The sequence below is a fragment of the Vanrija albida genome (assembly GCF_041260175.1).
Source record: "Vanrija albida strain AlHP1 chromosome Unknown contig_7, whole genome shotgun sequence".
In the NCBI taxonomy this organism is placed as follows: Eukaryota; Fungi; Basidiomycota; class Tremellomycetes; order Trichosporonales; family Trichosporonaceae; genus Vanrija; species Vanrija albida.
In genome coordinates this window covers 1,276,173-1,291,162 of record NW_027191426.1, presented here as the reverse complement: position 1 = coordinate 1,291,162, position 14,990 = coordinate 1,276,173, and the positions used below count along the sequence as shown (strand labels likewise).

Sequence of the window (14,990 nt, the reverse complement as noted above, 5' to 3'; positions counted from 1 at the left end):
GCGAGGTCCGATGCCCGCCGCCCACGCCCCGCCAACACCCCCAACGCCGGCCGGCAACGCCGCGCCCGCCGCGCATGCATGTGCCCGACGCCCCATGCATGCACAACCTCGCGCTGTGCGCTCGGCATGCATGCGTCCAAAAATGTTACGTGCTCGCACGCTGAGTCGAACAGCGGTCGGGTCGGAAGCAGTGTGAATCACAACCAGTGAACCACAACGACCAGTGATAACCACCTACACTATACGAGCTGGAGTAACAGTGACTTCCCGGGATCGAACCGGGGACCTACGGATTTTTGGACTGTAAAGTTGCAATCCGCCGCAATCTACCACTGTGCTAAAGCCACTTGGGATGATTTCGGGAGCTTTCGGTCGGGTTTGGGCGGGCCGGGCGGGGGCTGATTGGGCGGTCTGTGAGGCGAGGGAGTGGCACGAGTTCGCGCCGCTGGGTGTGATACCGTGTGCAGGCCGAGCTCCTCGCTGCGAGGTATGTGTGCTGTGCATGCTGGGGAGTCTTCTCTGTGGGAGTCAGTGCGTTGGGGCGTGCAACTGGCGGGCGGAGGGGGGTGTCGCGGGCAGCTGAAGGTGTCGAGGGCGTGTCGGTCAGTGGACTCGTTTGGGCCAGCTCGACCGCTGTCGGCCCAACTTGGTATCCTCGCAGGAGTTGCAGGAACACAGAGTGGGAATCATGCAAAGAAGACGACGCTCTGACTCCCGGGCAGCCTCAGAGGTGGGGAGGTACGACCAGGCAGCCTTCGCAGAGCGCACCTGCCATGCCTCCTGCCACTGACCTCCTCCCCCCTCCCCCCTCCCCCCAGCACCCTCCTTCTTTCGCCAGAGGAAGTAGTGCGTCGCTGTCACCGTACGAGAGCACCCGGCCTGTCTACGTACAGCGCTGCGCCGCCGTACTGCTCGCCGCTGACCGGCCTGGGCCGGCTCAGGCTCTTCGCAAGCTTACCGCGAATCGCCCCGAACCAGTGACGACTAGTACAAGATTACTCATGCAGCATGCAGCAGCGGCCGACTGCGTAGCCAGCGGGGACCCCGAGTCGCGGACGGCGCAGTGGCCGTTGTACAGCGCATGATTCAGCATGGCACACGGCGAGTCCGGTGCCACGGGGCCACGGGCGCTTGCTTGTAGGTGGAGGGCCGGTGGAGGTCGTCAATGTCGACATCGAGGGCTGCTACATCTGCCTTCTTTCCCTCTCTCCCACCTCCCACCTCCCACTCACGACCCGACCGGCGCCGAGCAGCAGCGAGCGACAGGCTAGCATCGCCCACCCCGCAGCGCCACTCCCTTCCCCACCCGCCGCCCCTCCCCACCGCCGCCCACGCCCCCCCCCCCCCCCAATGCCCAAGCCCAAGCCCGAGTGGCTCGCGCTCCTCGAGTCGCAGCTCAAAGAGTTCCCGCGGCAGAACGGTGCGCCGCCCCTCCGCCCCCACTGACCCCAGTGTACACGCTCGCGACGACCGAGCGCGGCGAGCCGCGCGTGCGGCACGTCGTCCACCGCGGAAGTAAGCGCCGCCCCCCTTCCCCTGGCCCAGCTGACGCCGACGCCAGTCTCGCCGTCCGGCCTGCTCCTCAGCACGACCGACACGCGCATGCCCAAGCTCGCGCAGATCGCCGCCTCGCCCGCGGTCGAGGCGGCCTGGCTGTTCCAGAGCTCGCTCGTGCAGTTCCGTATCCGGGGCGACGCGTTCGCCGTCGGGCCCGCGGGCGGGGAGGGCGCCCCCCTCGACCCGGACGCGCCCGAGTCCTCAGGCGCGTGGTGGGCCGACGAGCGCGCGCGCCTCTTCGAGCACGGCATAGGAGACTACCTCCGCGCGACGTTTGCCCGGCCCGCGACGCCCGGTAGTCTGCTGGCCGACGCGCCGCCCCCCGAGACCTGGCCCGCGGCCGTGCCCCCCGAAGCGGTGAGCCCAGCGGTGGTGACGCTGACTGACGCCCTCTAGACCACGCCAGAACAGCACGCGGCCCTCGCGCTCGCGCAGGCCAACTTCGCCGTCCTCGCCATCGTGCCGCGCCGCGTCGAGATCCTCGAGCTGCGCACGGCGCCGCACCGCCGCCGCGAGTGGGTGTTGGGCCAGGACGGGTGGGTGCGGACCGATCTCGTGCCGTAGGACGTGTGCGAGGACAGCTGTAGTCGTGCGCGAGGCGACACCGGCGTAGTTGTTGTGCATGCATTGACTTGTATGCATCTGCGTTACTGTTGCCCATGACGTGAAGCATGGGTTGTTGTTCACTTTCCCAAAGAGTCGATATTGTGTTATGTGCCCGCCGTGTGACGCCAGGAGAAGCAAGCTCAAACGAGCCAGGCCGCGGGATGCGACGCCAGCGGCCATCACAAACACACGCAGCCAGCCCATCCATTACTCTCAACTCCCATCACCTCGCATCCACACAACAACATGCGCACATCACTCTACACTGCGCTCGTCCTCGCCGCGGCCGGGTTCGCGATCGCCCAGGACGCGTCGGCCTCCGAGTCGGCCTCCCCCTCGGACGGGGGCGACGCCGCGTCCAGCGACGCCGGGTTCGACGAGGGCGCGTCGACGAGCGTGTCGCTCGACGCGAGCGCCGTGGCCAACGCCACGGCGGCCGCGGGCAACATCACGCTCGCGCCAGAGGAGACGGTCGTGCCGGCCAACCTCTCGACGGCGCCGGTGCCCTCGGACGCGAGCTTCACCGGCGCGCCGAGCGACGCGCTCAACAGCACGGGCACGGCCGCGACGGCGACTGCGAACGCGACCAACTTTGGCACGGGCGCGAGCTCTATCGCGCCGGCGCCGACCAACGGCACCAAGGGGAGCGACGGCGAGAGGCTCTTCGTCCCCGGCGCGATCGTCGCCGCCGCCGTGTTTGCCGGTATCACCTTCTAGCGAGGGGAGGGGAGGGAGGATGAAGGGAGCGGGGTGGGGGGGCGGATACGCAGGATATTCTATACATGTTAGCTTTGGGCTGCGATGCAGCGATCGTTGTTGGTGGGAAGGGGGTGCAGGAGGGGGAGGTCGCGCGGCGGCGGCGATCGCGCGGCCGAGGTTGCTTGGGCGCGGCGCCCTCCCTCGGCGTGGGGACCACGGCCAGTGCCGGCGTCGGCGTCGGCGTCGCCCACTGCTGTGAGCTCGCGCATGGCAGCAGCTGCATCAGATCATCAGCTCATCAGAGCGCGAACGGCGCCGACGAGTACGCGATGACATGGACATGGGCATCACATCACACCCAGGGCCGCCCTGGATCGCTGCCAGAGCCTGGCCAGCCCTGACTAGCAGCTGACAGCGACTGCGGAGGGCGCGGGCGGCGACGGCGACGGTCGCCTGCCGAGCGGCATGCACTGGCAGAGCAGCACCGCCGACGACGACGGCGCGGCGACGCAGCGCAGCGCGGATGCGACGCCGGCGAGGGGGACACGGCCGCCTGCCGAGTGCGCCGAGCGACGGCCGCTGGAATGTTTGGTCGCCGTCGCCTCACCGCCGTCGTCACGTTTTTCTCCCTGGCCCAGTTCTCACATCGCACTCTTCTCCATCTCGCCACGACGACGACGGCGACGACACCTCTCGCTCGCCTGCATCCCCCCGCCACGCCGTAAGCTGTAGCGACGAGCACTACTCTCCCCCGGCACCTTCCTCGTCGCCTCGGTCACCCCCTTGTCCGCTGCCCCTCCCTCCCCCCCGTCCCCCCCTCCCCCCACACCCACAACATGCGCATCGCCCTCGTCGCGCTCGCGCTCGCCGCGTCGGCCCTCGCGCAGGACAACAACAACAACGGCGGCGGTAACAACAACGGCGGTAACCAGCCTGCGCAGAGCAGCAGCGGCGGCGGTAACAACAACAACAGCCAGCAGCCCTCGCCGACGCCGAACAACGGCGGTAACAACAACAACAACAACAACGGCGGCAACAACTCGCAGAGCAATAGCAACACGCAGGGCAACAACGGCAACTCGCAGAGCGCGGCGCCATCAGGCGGCAACAACGGCGGCAACGGCGGCAACAGCACGAACAACAACGGCGGCAACGGCGGCGGCAACAACACGTCGTCGGGCAACAACAACAACAACGGCAACAACACGGGCCCGCAGTCGACGACGAGCGTCGTCGACCAGTTCACATACAAGATCACGGCCACGGAAACGAACCGCACGCCGGCGCCCAGCGGCATCCCGCAGGCGACGGACGCTGCCGGCGCGCTGGCCGCGCCGGTGCTCGCCGCGGCCGTTGTCGCGGCCGTCGTGGCCGCGCTCTAGCGGCAGCGAGGTAGACAGGACATTGGTTTGTACATGCATATGTGGCGACTAACCGGGGGGGGGGTGCACGGGCGTGGCGTGGCGATGAACGAGTGTAGCGTTGGTGGACGACGACGGCCGTGCGCAGCGCTCGCCCTGGCGACGAGCAGGCCGTCGGCTCGGCCAATGCCGCTGTGTGCGGGCCCCGGGCCGCGTCGCCTCGCCCCGTCCATCATTTGCCGACGTCTCGGTGTCATGCGCACGCCGCGAGGAGCGCAGCAGCGAGGACGAGGGTACCGGCCAGGGTACCAGCGCGGGTGCGGTGGGCGCTTGAGCTCGATGCGCGTGGTGATGGTGCCGAGGATGAGGGAGGGGATGAAGAAGCCGCTGATCTGGAGGCGGGCGGCGAGGAGACGGTCGTAGTGGACACGACGGCGCTCGTGCCCGTCGTCGTGACGGTCGAGAGCGCCGCGGGCGCCGGCACGCCCGTCGTCGGCGTGACGGCGCTCGACGCCGTGGGCTGGGGCAGCGCGTCGGCCGCGAGCCCAGTATCTGCCACGGTGCTCGCCGCCGCGTCGGCCGCAGGCGGGACCGAGAGCGAGAGGGAGAGCACCGCGCCGTCCGTCGCGGCTGGTGTGTCCGTCGCGCCCGCGCCGTCGCCCGCGCCCCCGGCCAAGCTGGAACTGTAGAGCAGCAGGCGCGGGTCGAGCAGGCGGGGGAGGTGGAGCCGCATGGGTGTCGGGCTGGTGTGAGTCGTCGTCGTGTCGCGCCGTCGTTGAGCCGTCGTCGCGCCGTAGCTGTCGTCGCCGCCGTTGTTGTGGCCTATTTGTGCCGGTTGGTATGGTGCGCACCGCCTTATCAAGATTTCGGGCAGCCGGCGGGCAAAGCAACGCAACGCAGCGCATCGCAGCGCCCGACGCAGCACGCAGCGCAGGCCGCCGTGCAGCGCAGGCCGCCGTGCAGCGTTCGGCGCAGTAGGCCTGGGCTCTGCCTAGGGTCGCGCCGGCGGGGGTGGCGGCTGCGGGGGCGGCGGCGCAGGTGACGGGGTGGTGTGTGCTCTCGCCTCGATGGGAGTGGTGTGCGGCCTCCTCACGACAGCTGCCTCGCCCTCCGAAGGCCGTGTTCTACGCCTGACTCGCACCTGGCCGCGTATCTCTCCTCCCTTCCTCGCCCGCCCGCCCCGCGCCCGGCGACAGCGCCGACCCCCGGCCCTCGCGGCCCTCGCCCCCCCTGTGGCGCCGCCGCTGCCACACTATGCAGCGGGCAACTCGGCCGAACTGGATACATCGGCCAGCGATTCATGGTGCTATCAACGCGGCGCGGCGCAGGCGCCGGCGGTGCATCCTCGCGAAGCGCTTGGCCTCGGTGTCTTCTTCCTCCAGGGAGACTGGGCGAGCGTCAGCGAGCGGCGTCGGGTCGGACGTACGCGAAACCCGCGCGGCAATCGCCGTAATCGCCACGAGCCAGGCGCACGCCTCGAGCGCGACGCCCGCCGGGAGGGAGGGCACGGCGGGGTGTGCGCACGTGGCGTTTGTAGCTGCAGCGTAGGCGACGAGCCCTGGCGGCGGCGTCTCGCGGGTCTTGGTCTCGACGACGGCGCTGTCCAGCAGGATGCCGAGCGCGAACGCCAGCGCGGCGAACACGGCCCCGAGGAGGAGCGGCAGGCCGCGCGAGTACGGCGCGTGCCCGTGCGGTGGGTACATTGTGGGGGGTGGGGGGTGAGGCCAGCTCGGGGGGTGGGGGGGGAGGGCTTGCGAGGGGGGGAGGTGAAGTATTATAGCGTGCTGGTGTGCTGCTGGTGCCCAGCCGACCTGGACCAGCGAGCACAGGGCAAGCGGTCACCTGGCGTCATACAGCTGGAAAGCAAAGCGACCCGGCGAGCGTCGCACAGCGGTGGAGTGCTGCTGGGTGCGCGGCGCCGCCGGCGCGACTGGCCTGGGCGTGGCGGTGCGAGTCGCGGCCCACCACGGCTGGCGCTGTCGCTACGGTGCGTGCTCGCCCCGACCCGGGCCGCCTACGCGCAGCAGGCGTGCAGCGGGGGTGTGCATGCACTTGTGCTCGCTGCTCGCTGCTCCAGTTTCAGATGCATCACGAACTGGCTGTATGCATCTGCTTTATTAAACGGCGACAGGCGGCGAGGCCGACGTCATCGGCCTCGCCTCACCTTCCTTGTCTTGTTTGGTTCTCGAATCCCGTCCACCACTAACCCGTCGCCGCGATCAACGCCCGGCGCTGCCCCAGCGCTGCCGTCAGCTCGCCCCGACGCCGCACTCACCTCCCAGCGCGCCGGCCAACGCGAGCGCGCCGACGAGCCACGCCGTCAACTCGAGCATACACGCGGGGGGGAGGTACGCGACGAGCACGCCGTCGACCCGGGCGAAAGTGTGCGCGGTGCGCGCTTCTACGGCTGCGGCGTAGCCCCGCCGGTCGGGCAGCCCGGCCCACGTCACGCCGGCGGCGGCGCGCGCGGCGGCAGAGTACAGGTGGATCGGGGCCAGCGCCGCGGCCAGCGCGAGGAGGAAGAGGGTGAAGGCTGCTGCTGTGTCGGTGAGGGGCACGACTGAGCCCTGCTCGCGGCCCATCGTAGGTGTTGCTGTTGGTGATAGCTGAGGTGTGGTCGGGCATAAATTTGAGGGGCGGGGCGGGGGGGCGAGAGCCAGTCGACGTGGACGGTGGCCCGTCCACGCCGCCCACCGCCGCCGCCGTCGCCGCCATCTAGCCAATCTCCGTGGCCGACGTGTTCCCCGAGCAGAGGTCCCGAGCTGAGGCCCGCCGGCTCGTATCCACTGTCCTGGGCTCTCCTAGCCCCCGTCCCATGGTCCCGCGCCCCCACGCGCCAGCCCACGACAGCTCCAGTCCTTTGCATCCGAGGAACGTCGGCAGCGCCGACGCCTGGCGGTCCCACGTCCTTATCCATCCGCATCCGTGTACTCTCACTCGTGTCTGCCGTCTTTCCCCAACCCCTCGCCACCTCGTCACCCCGTGCCGCGGCTATCGTCAGCGCGCTCCCACACGGGGCATACCTCGAGCCTGCGCCACCTCAAGCCTGCGCGCCCGCCCCCACATTCTCGCGCAGCCAGTCGAGATACGCCTGGTTGCCCGCCACGATCGGCAGCGCAATGATCTCGGGCACGTCGTAAGGGTGCTCCTTGGTCACGAGCTCTTCGAGGGCCGGGAACGCCGCGCGCGTCGTCTTGACCACGAGCACCTCCTCGTCGTCGACGACGACCTCGCCCTTCCAGCGGTACGTCGACTTGACGCCCGGTACGCGGTTCACGCAGGCGGCGACGCGCGCGCCGACGAGCGAGCGCGCGAGCGTGTCGGACGCCGCGGGCGGGGTCGCGATGAGGACCGTGATGAATTCGGACTGCGCGGCGGCGGGGGTGGAGGTGGTCGAGGTCATGGCGCGGGTGGCGGGGCGGTTGAGAGCTGGCGGGGGTCGAATGGCAGGAAGCGGCCGTGATGCGACTACTCTGATGGATATAGGTGCTCTCAAGACCATGGGTTGAGTGTGAGGGCGTAGCGCGCTGCTCGTCGTTGGGCGTCGCGATGGATGTTGTGAGACCGGTTCTCGTCGAGCTCGTCGTCGCATGAGGTCATTGCTGGCCATGATCACGTGACTACTTCAGGAAACGCCACGAGAAATACACGCGACCGCCACACCCATTCACATCCCTCGATCCCTCGCCTCCTAGCTCCTCGCTTCTGCTCCATCCTCCTCAAGCTCGACGCCAAGCACCCACGTCACGAGGAACCGAGCAAGAATAAAAGAACATCCTTCTCTGCATTTAATGGCGCGACGCCGCAACGCACAGACGCTGTCATCACACGAGCGACGTGCCCGCCCAATGCTGCCTCGTCGCCGCCGGAACAAATCTGTGTCCCGGCTACGAGAGCACGGCTGTCGATCACATACACTGGTGTGCGGTGTGTTTGCGGGCGTCGCCGTCCGTTCAGGCAAGCGGCGTACTCTTGGTAGGCGCGCGAGGCGTGCTTGGCGACTAGTGATTCCGACCAAGTGGTCGTGTGAGCACCTCTGGCAGCTCGACTGCTCCTCGCCGCCTTTTAAACTCTTAGCGCTGGTGGGCCCGCAACTAACCCCGCTCTGACACCCCTTACGCAAGGAGCATGCTGCGCGAATGCATCAGTGTGCGATGTGATTGCAAGGTGGACGTACGTGCGCAGTGGCCACCCTCTGCAGGCGACCCCCGGACATCTGCCTCCGACAAGGGGCCGGGGCCGCTCCATGCCGGCATCCTAGCGTGTTTCCCGCTCGAGTGCCGCCGACTGCCGCTGCTGCGCTCACCCTCGCCGCCTGTGCCTCAATAGAGCGAGCGATTGCCCAATTCTCGGGCAGCATGCTGAATTGCTAAATTTTCATGGCGCTATGGACGGGCAAGGCCAGGTCGCGGAATGACTCTAACGCGCTCGTCGTCGGCGGGAGTCGAGCTAAAACGCGTCGACAGCGGGTGAGGTATTCTGGAATACAATGCATTGCGGCGACTTGAGATTGTATGCAGGAGCATGCAGCATCATTCAATCGCACCCCCCCTCCCCCGACCCTCGACGCCTCCTCCCTGCCACTAGGCATGATGTAAACAATCGAATAGACGATCTGCAGCGCAGCGACCACAGCGCCAAAAGGGACAAGGCCCTGTTCCTCAACTGACCGAGGCAGCCAAGATTTTTTGCCATCTGCGGCTGAGGCCCCGGTCGTGTTTTGCTGCTTGCGCTCAGAAAACCCTTTTCTCCGTGGTGCGGCGGCGAGACCCTAGTTTCTGGCCAAGCTCCTCCTACCACGGGCTTGGCTTGGCTCTTCTGGCCGGCCCTCCCCCTCCTCGGCACTCCTCCTCGGCACCGCACCCCCTTGCGGAACAAGTAGACGAGACGAGTACATACGCCCAGCGGGCATGCAGCGCTGCCGCAATCTGAAAATCTTGCGTCAGGAAAGACTCATCCTCGTCAGGGAACGGGGTCATCAGGAGCCACTTACTCCCAACAACAACCGGCTCAAGTGACTCGTAGCGCGGGGCAGCTGGCGGCTGTAGTCACCAAACCCAAACACTGGGCAGGAGCGTTGGTCGTCTGGTTGGCACCACTGCATGAATCACTAGGCTTTTACCAGCCGACCGAGCCGTCATTCAAACGGGTTGTGGATCTACTGTTGGTCTTGTTCATTCACTCCACCTCCACGAGGCCGTCGACAACATGCCAAAGCTGCAAGACAGGCTGGCAGACAAGCTGGGCGAACACCCGGCCGGTGCTCACGTACGTGGAGCGTGTACACGCGCGCGCCAGCGCGTCCACCTACGCGCTGCTCCAGGTAGAGCTTGCTGACCATCGCAGCTTCGCGGGCGAAAGTGGGGCGCTATCCTCGCCTCTGTCATCTTCTCGCTCTTCGTCCTCGCCATCGTCGCCGTGTGGGCGGGTGAGTGGTGTGTCCCGGGAAAACAGCTGACCGCCCAGCCGCGACCGAGGGCTATGAGACTGTGTCGCGCTTCTCGCCAAACTACAACATGACGGACAACGACCACTGGTTCTCAAAGTTCATTCCTGGGCGCACAAGCGGACTATGCGAGCCTGCATTGTGAGTGGCGGACGTGCAGTGAGCACCGAGCTCGAGACGAAGGCTGGCGGGGGAGGGGGGTGCTCCCTCTAGTTCCCGCGAAACCGCATACGTGCGGTTCTATTATCCGCCATTTTGAGCGAGGGGTACGCTTTGGGACGAGACTGTTCCATGGGCCGTCACTCGCGCTTCATACATGTCTCACCAGCATGTCATAAGCCCAACGCCCACGCACGTACTCACACCCCGTAGCATCAACCCAGGCGACTCGTTCTACACCAACAATGGCATCTTCCTGTGGGAGATGGGCCAGGGCTTCAACGTCTCTGGCAACCTTATTGGCAACAACCACACGCAGGTCAACTTCAACGGCACTGCTCAGCAGTACGCCGACAACAAGCTCGACGACTGTGATGTTTCCGGCAGTGAGTCGGGCGCGCGCGCGCGTCGCCAGCCAGCCAGCCAAAATGTGCCAATTAACTCACACCCTGCAGTTTCCGTCGACATGGACCTGTTCGAGGCCTCGATCACGATCCAGATTTACGCGACCTGCATTGACCCCGAGTGGCCGGCCCTCCTGCGCTCCAAGAACACCTACTCGATCGACGACGGCCGCATGGTCGACCCGTCGTACTGGTTCTCGGGGCAGATCATTGTGCCCGAGCGCAACGATAGCACGAGCCTCTACGTGCCTATCAATGACTTGGCGGCCGACCTGTGGCGCCGCCAGCGGGCCATCTACCTCATCTCGGCCCAGACAACGCCCCGTGTCCGCAGCATGCGCATCGTCAACGACAACAACTGCGCCATGCAGCCGCAGGCCAGGCGCGAGTGCTTTGACGCGCCCGTTACGTGGCAGAACCGCTCCCAGGGCTTCTTCCTCTACCCCAACCTGACTGTCGAGAACTTCTCGTACGACAACCAGAGCTGGTGGGACGTCCCCGTCAACAACTTTGTCCAGTCCGTCTTCGCGGCGGCCCGCTACGACTTTGGCTCGAACATGACGAGCAACATGTTTGTCAACGCGACGGCCCGCCAGGCCCTCATCACGCCGCTTGACCCGGCCTCGACTGACAACTCGTCGACGCTTGTGAACGAGCTCACCGGCGCCCAGTCCTTCCTCAGCTCGGGTGTGTTCTTGCCCCCCGCGGTCGGCAAGGTCCGGGCAAGCTACATGTGTCTCGTGCGCCAGATGAAGGCGCCGGCCAACTTTGTCGTCTCGGTCCTCGGTCTCACGTTTGCCCTCTTCGGCGTCGTGTTCGCCGCCGCCGCATTCCTCGCTAAGAACCTCTTCGGCTGGCACATTGGTGGCAAGCCCACGACTGTTGTCGCGCCAATCGCGATCGCGCCCGTCGGCGGCGCTGACGGCGGTGAGGGCGGCCACCACGACAACGAGAAGATCAACCTCGACTCGCCGACGGACCCGACGCACCAGAAGCTCCACTCGGCCCAGAGCTCGGACGACTACAAGGGCCGCTCGCCCACCGACCCGCGCAGCACCACCCCCGCGCCCGCGTACATGGGTACCGCGAACGGCTCTGAGCCGCGCTACGCGCCGCTCCACGACCGCTCGGGCTCGGACCCTGCCGGCCCCGCGTCGGGCATGAGCACACCCACGCCCGGCGGCCTCAAGTCGCGCCTCTCGTCCTTCGGCTCGCTCTCCAAGTTCACCGACAAGCTCCCCTCGGGTCTCGTGGCTGGCGCGCTCGGCGGTGCCGGCCTCGGTGCCGTCGGCGGCGCTGCCCTCGGTGACAAGCTCCCGTCCAACGTCAACGACCTCAAGGGCTCCTTCACCAACGTTTCTGAGCGCCTCGCCGCCAGCGGCGCCGGCACGCCCCTCCGCTCCGTCACCCCCGTCCGTGGCAACTCTGGTATCGGCGGCATCCCGACGATTCCCTCGGGTGCTGGCGGCCTCTCGGGCCCTCCTTCGCGTCTGCCCTCCGGCTCCATGCCCCCGGACGCCGTCGAGGTTCTCAGCAACAAGTCCGCAGGTCTCCCCAACATCAACGTCCCCGGCGGCGGCAACTTTGCCGGCCTCCCCGGCCAGGCGCAGGGCTTCATGTCGAACATCCCCGGCGTCGCCCAGGCCCAGGGCTTTGCCTCCAACATCCCCGGTGCCGGTCAGGCGCAGGGCTTCGCCTCCAGCATTCCCGGTGCTGCCCAGGCGCAGGGCTTCGCGCAGCAGGGCCTCGCGTCCCACCTCCCCGCCGGCCTGCAGCAGCACGCCGGTGTCATTGCCGGTGCCGGTGCCGCGGGCATTGCCGCCGGTGCTGGTCTTCTTGCTGCCGGTGCCGCCAAGCGCGTCAGCGCGTCCTCGCACGATGCTGACCCGGCCGCCAACGCTGCTCCTGTCTCCGGTGACGTCGGCGGTGCTGACCAGGCCTGGACCGATGGCGAGAAGGTCGCCGAGCCCACCGACATTGGCGCTGCTCCCGGCGCTGACGCTCCTGGCGCTGCGCCTGGCGCTGCTCCTGTCGCTGGCGCTGCCGCTGGTGCTGCCACTGGTGCTGCCGCCGGTACTGCCGCCGGTGCTGTCGCTGGCGCTCCCGGTTCTGCTCCTGCCCCCGGTTCCGCTGCTGCCCCCGACACCCTTGCCCCCGCCCCTGCCTCCGCCGACCCCCAGCGCTACTCCGGCCCGATGGGCGTCTGGGCGTACGACAGCATGCCTGCCAGCCCCACCGAGTCCGAGCCTCTCATGTCGCTCGGTGACGTTTCCAACCGTGCCGTCGACCCCGCTGCCGTCGCCGCTCCTTCGGCTGTTGACCCCGCTGCTGCTGGCGTCGCTGGTGCCGCTGCTGCCCCTGGTGCTGGCTTCGACGCCGCTACTGCCCCTGCCTCTGCTCTCCCCCCCGCTGCCCCTACCGCTGCCGACTCGACCCCTGCCAACGTCCTCTCCGGCTCGTCCTTTGCTGCCGGCCCTGACGCCGCTGCCGCTGCCGCCCCCGCCCCCGCTTCGTCCGGCCTCCCCACCGGCGGCCTCCTTGCCGCCGGCGGAGCCGCCGCTGCCGGTGCTGCTGGACTCGGCGCCGCCGCGCTCGCCAAGTCCGAGAACGCTCAGGCCCCCACGGACCAGTTCATCCAGCCCAACGCCGCTGCTGCCCCCGGCCAGGCTGGCTCGTTCGGTAACATCGCCCAGGAGAAGATCGGCGCTGCCGGTGCTTTCGCTACGGACAAGACCGGTGCCATCCCCGGCGCTGGTGACAAGATTGCTGCTGGTACTGCGTTCGCGCAGGAGAAGGTTGGCGGTGCTGGCGCGTTCGCGCAGGGCCACGTCGACTCGGCTTCGACTCTCGCTTCGGACAAGATTGGCGCCGCGGGCACCTTCGCTACCGACAAGGCTGGCGCCATCCCCGGCGTCGGTGACAAGGTTACCGAGGGCACTGCCTTCGCTCAGAACAAGGTTGGCGCCGCCGGCGCCTTTGCTACGGACAAGGCTGGAGTCGCTGGTGACCAGATCGGCGCCGCGACCACGACGGCTACGGACAGTGTTGGCGCCTTCGGCGCCGCCGCCAACGAGAAGATCGCTGCTGGCGTCCCGGCCGCCCCCGCCGCTCAGGCTGGTGGCGTGCCGAAGGCTGCTCTTGCTGCTGGTGCTGCTGGTGTCGCTGGTCTCGCCGGATTCGCGGGCTCCAAGCTCGCGGGCGGCGCCAAGGCCCCCGCCGACGGTGCTGCCCCTGCTGCCGAGACCCCCGCTGCTGCCCCTGCCACCGAGACTCCCGCTGCCGCCCCTGTCGCCGAGACCCCTGTTGCTGCTCCTGCTGAGGCCGCCGCTACCGCTCCTGTCGCTCCTGTTGCTGCCCCTGTCGAGGCTGCTGCCGCTGCTCCCGCCACTGCCACCTCTGCCCCTGCCGCCGCTCCCGTCGCCCAGGCGCCGACTACCGCCGCCGACCAGGCCTCTCCCCCTCCGTCGGCCCAGTTCGTCAGCTCGTTCCCCGAGGCGCCCAAGGACCTCCCCGCCGGCTCGTCGGCTGGCTCTGCCCTCCCCGCCGCTGGTGCTGGCGCTGCCGCCGGCCTCGCCGGTGTCGGAGCTGCCCGCCTCGCCGAGGGCCAGTCCGCTCCTGCTTCGGCTCCCGCTGTCCCTGCTGCTGCCGCCGCCCCTGCCCCCGTCGACGTCTCTGCTGCCGCCGCCCCTGCCCCCGTCGACGTCTCTGCTGCCAACGCCCCGGTCCACGCCAAGGACGTCCAGCTCCCCTCCTCGCCCGTCTCGGTCAAGTCTATCCCCGCGGCCGCGGCCGTCCCCACCACCGTGTCTGACGCCGACGAGAACGTGACCGTCCTCCCGACCACCGTGCTCACCAAGGTGCCCGAGAACGCCGAGGAGCTCCGCGCCGCGCTGGCCGGCAAGCTGCCCCCTGGTGTCGAGATCCCCGACGACATCACTATTCTGCCTACTACCACGGTCGGCGCGCTGCCCAAGTCGGCTGAGGATGCCCTCGCTAGCCACCCAGTGGCGCTGCCCTCGAGCGCCACTGCCATCGCTGGCGCTGGTGCCCCCGAGGCCACGTCGTCTGGCGGCTTCCTTGCCAACCTGCAGGCCACTGCCTCGGACAAGATCCACGGCTTCCAGGAGAAGGGCAAGGCACAGGTCGACTCGCTCGCCGGCAAGTTCCCTGGCGGCCTCGGCTCCAAGGTGACTGACGCGACGACCGCCGGCAACACCAAGCTTGACGGCTTCGTTTCGAGCGCCAACGACCAGGCGAGCAATATCTCGGGCAAGCTTCCCTTCGGCAAGAAGTAATCCCCTCACTGCATAATCATGGACATCACTGAACACTTGCACGCGGCAACGACGCACGCGCTGGCGTACTGCGACCCGCCGCCACCAACGGAACATTGCTGTGGATAGTCTGCCTTTTAATAGATAAATCTACAAATCATTGTGGCTTTGCATGTATCGTATTCGGCTCATTTGTTGCCCGCCGAGCGCAGCGAGGCGTGCGACCTTGACAACCGTTGGATCGAGGCTAGTAAGCGCTGACGGGCATGACTGGCCGCTGATCCTGATTTGACTTCTTGCTCGCTCTCTCCTTGCTCGCTCACTCCTTGCCCGCTCACCGTCCACTCCCGCGTCGGACACGGCCAGTGGCGCTCGAGCGCCTTACAAGGTTGCCTGGGCCGCTCCTTCCAAGACACATACAGCGGGGTCAAGTACACAGCCTAAACAACAGATACATTCCAAATGTCCTTGTCCTAGTTCTCAG

General features: G+C 67.7%; 8 protein-coding genes and 2 non-coding genes across 10 annotated transcripts; 4 read left to right on the top strand and 6 right to left on the bottom strand.

The window, feature by feature from the left end:
* Window positions 1-150: 150 nt before the first annotated feature.
* Q8F55_008953 lies at window positions 151-249 on the bottom strand. Its single transcript has one exon. It is a non-coding gene; the product is annotated as a tRNA-His (tRNA).
* A 9-nt stretch (window positions 250-258) lies between these two features.
* On the bottom strand, window positions 259-347 carry Q8F55_008952. The gene has a single exon. It is a non-coding gene; the product is annotated as a tRNA-Cys (tRNA).
* Window positions 348-1,091: 744 nt separating this feature from the next.
* On the top strand, window positions 1,092-2,121 carry Q8F55_008951 (uncharacterized protein; the record flags this gene model as incomplete). The annotated part of the gene is made up of 3 exons (XM_069357331.1): window positions 1,092-1,137; window positions 1,562-1,914; window positions 1,954-2,121. 3 exons carry the CDS (start codon window positions 1,092-1,094, stop codon window positions 2,119-2,121), a joined length of 567 nt encoding a protein of 188 aa, XP_069205268.1.
* Window positions 2,122-2,409: 288 nt separating this feature from the next.
* Window positions 2,410-2,880, top strand: Q8F55_008950 (uncharacterized protein; the record flags this gene model as incomplete). Its single annotated transcript, XM_069357330.1, has 1 exon — window positions 2,410-2,880. One exon carries the CDS (start codon window positions 2,410-2,412, stop codon window positions 2,878-2,880), a length of 471 nt encoding a protein of 156 aa, XP_069205267.1.
* An 818-nt stretch (window positions 2,881-3,698) lies between these two features.
* On the top strand, window positions 3,699-4,244 carry Q8F55_008949 (uncharacterized protein; the record flags this gene model as incomplete). The annotated part of the gene is made up of 1 exon (XM_069357329.1): window positions 3,699-4,244. The coding sequence occupies one exon, from the start codon at window positions 3,699-3,701 to the stop codon at window positions 4,242-4,244; it is 546 nt and encodes a 181-aa protein (XP_069205266.1).
* Window positions 4,245-4,476: 232 nt separating this feature from the next.
* On the bottom strand, window positions 4,477-4,956 carry Q8F55_008948 (uncharacterized protein; the record flags this gene model as incomplete). The annotated part of the gene is made up of 1 exon (XM_069357328.1): window positions 4,477-4,956. The coding sequence occupies one exon, from the start codon at window positions 4,954-4,956 to the stop codon at window positions 4,477-4,479; it is 480 nt and encodes a 159-aa protein (XP_069205265.1).
* A 565-nt stretch (window positions 4,957-5,521) lies between these two features.
* Q8F55_008947 (uncharacterized protein) lies at window positions 5,522-5,926 on the bottom strand (the record flags this gene model as incomplete). Its single annotated transcript, XM_069357327.1, has 2 exons — window positions 5,522-5,610; window positions 5,650-5,926. The coding sequence occupies 2 exons, from the start codon at window positions 5,924-5,926 to the stop codon at window positions 5,522-5,524; spliced, it is 366 nt and encodes a 121-aa protein (XP_069205264.1).
* Window positions 5,927-6,425: 499 nt separating this feature from the next.
* Q8F55_008946 (uncharacterized protein) lies at window positions 6,426-6,805 on the bottom strand (the record flags this gene model as incomplete). The annotated part of the gene is made up of 2 exons (XM_069357326.1): window positions 6,426-6,466; window positions 6,499-6,805. 2 exons carry the CDS (start codon window positions 6,803-6,805, stop codon window positions 6,426-6,428), a joined length of 348 nt encoding a protein of 115 aa, XP_069205263.1.
* Window positions 6,806-7,263: 458 nt separating this feature from the next.
* Window positions 7,264-7,626, bottom strand: Q8F55_008945 (uncharacterized protein; the record flags this gene model as incomplete). Its single annotated transcript, XM_069357325.1, has 1 exon — window positions 7,264-7,626. The coding sequence occupies one exon, from the start codon at window positions 7,624-7,626 to the stop codon at window positions 7,264-7,266; it is 363 nt and encodes a 120-aa protein (XP_069205262.1).
* Window positions 7,627-9,431: 1,805 nt separating this feature from the next.
* On the top strand, window positions 9,432-14,527 carry Q8F55_008944 (uncharacterized protein; the record flags this gene model as incomplete). The annotated part of the gene is made up of 5 exons (XM_069357324.1): window positions 9,432-9,491; window positions 9,570-9,651; window positions 9,690-9,810; window positions 10,042-10,214; window positions 10,284-14,527. The coding sequence occupies 5 exons, from the start codon at window positions 9,432-9,434 to the stop codon at window positions 14,525-14,527; spliced, it is 4,680 nt and encodes a 1,559-aa protein (XP_069205261.1).
* Between the last annotated feature and the right edge of the window lie 463 nt (window positions 14,528-14,990).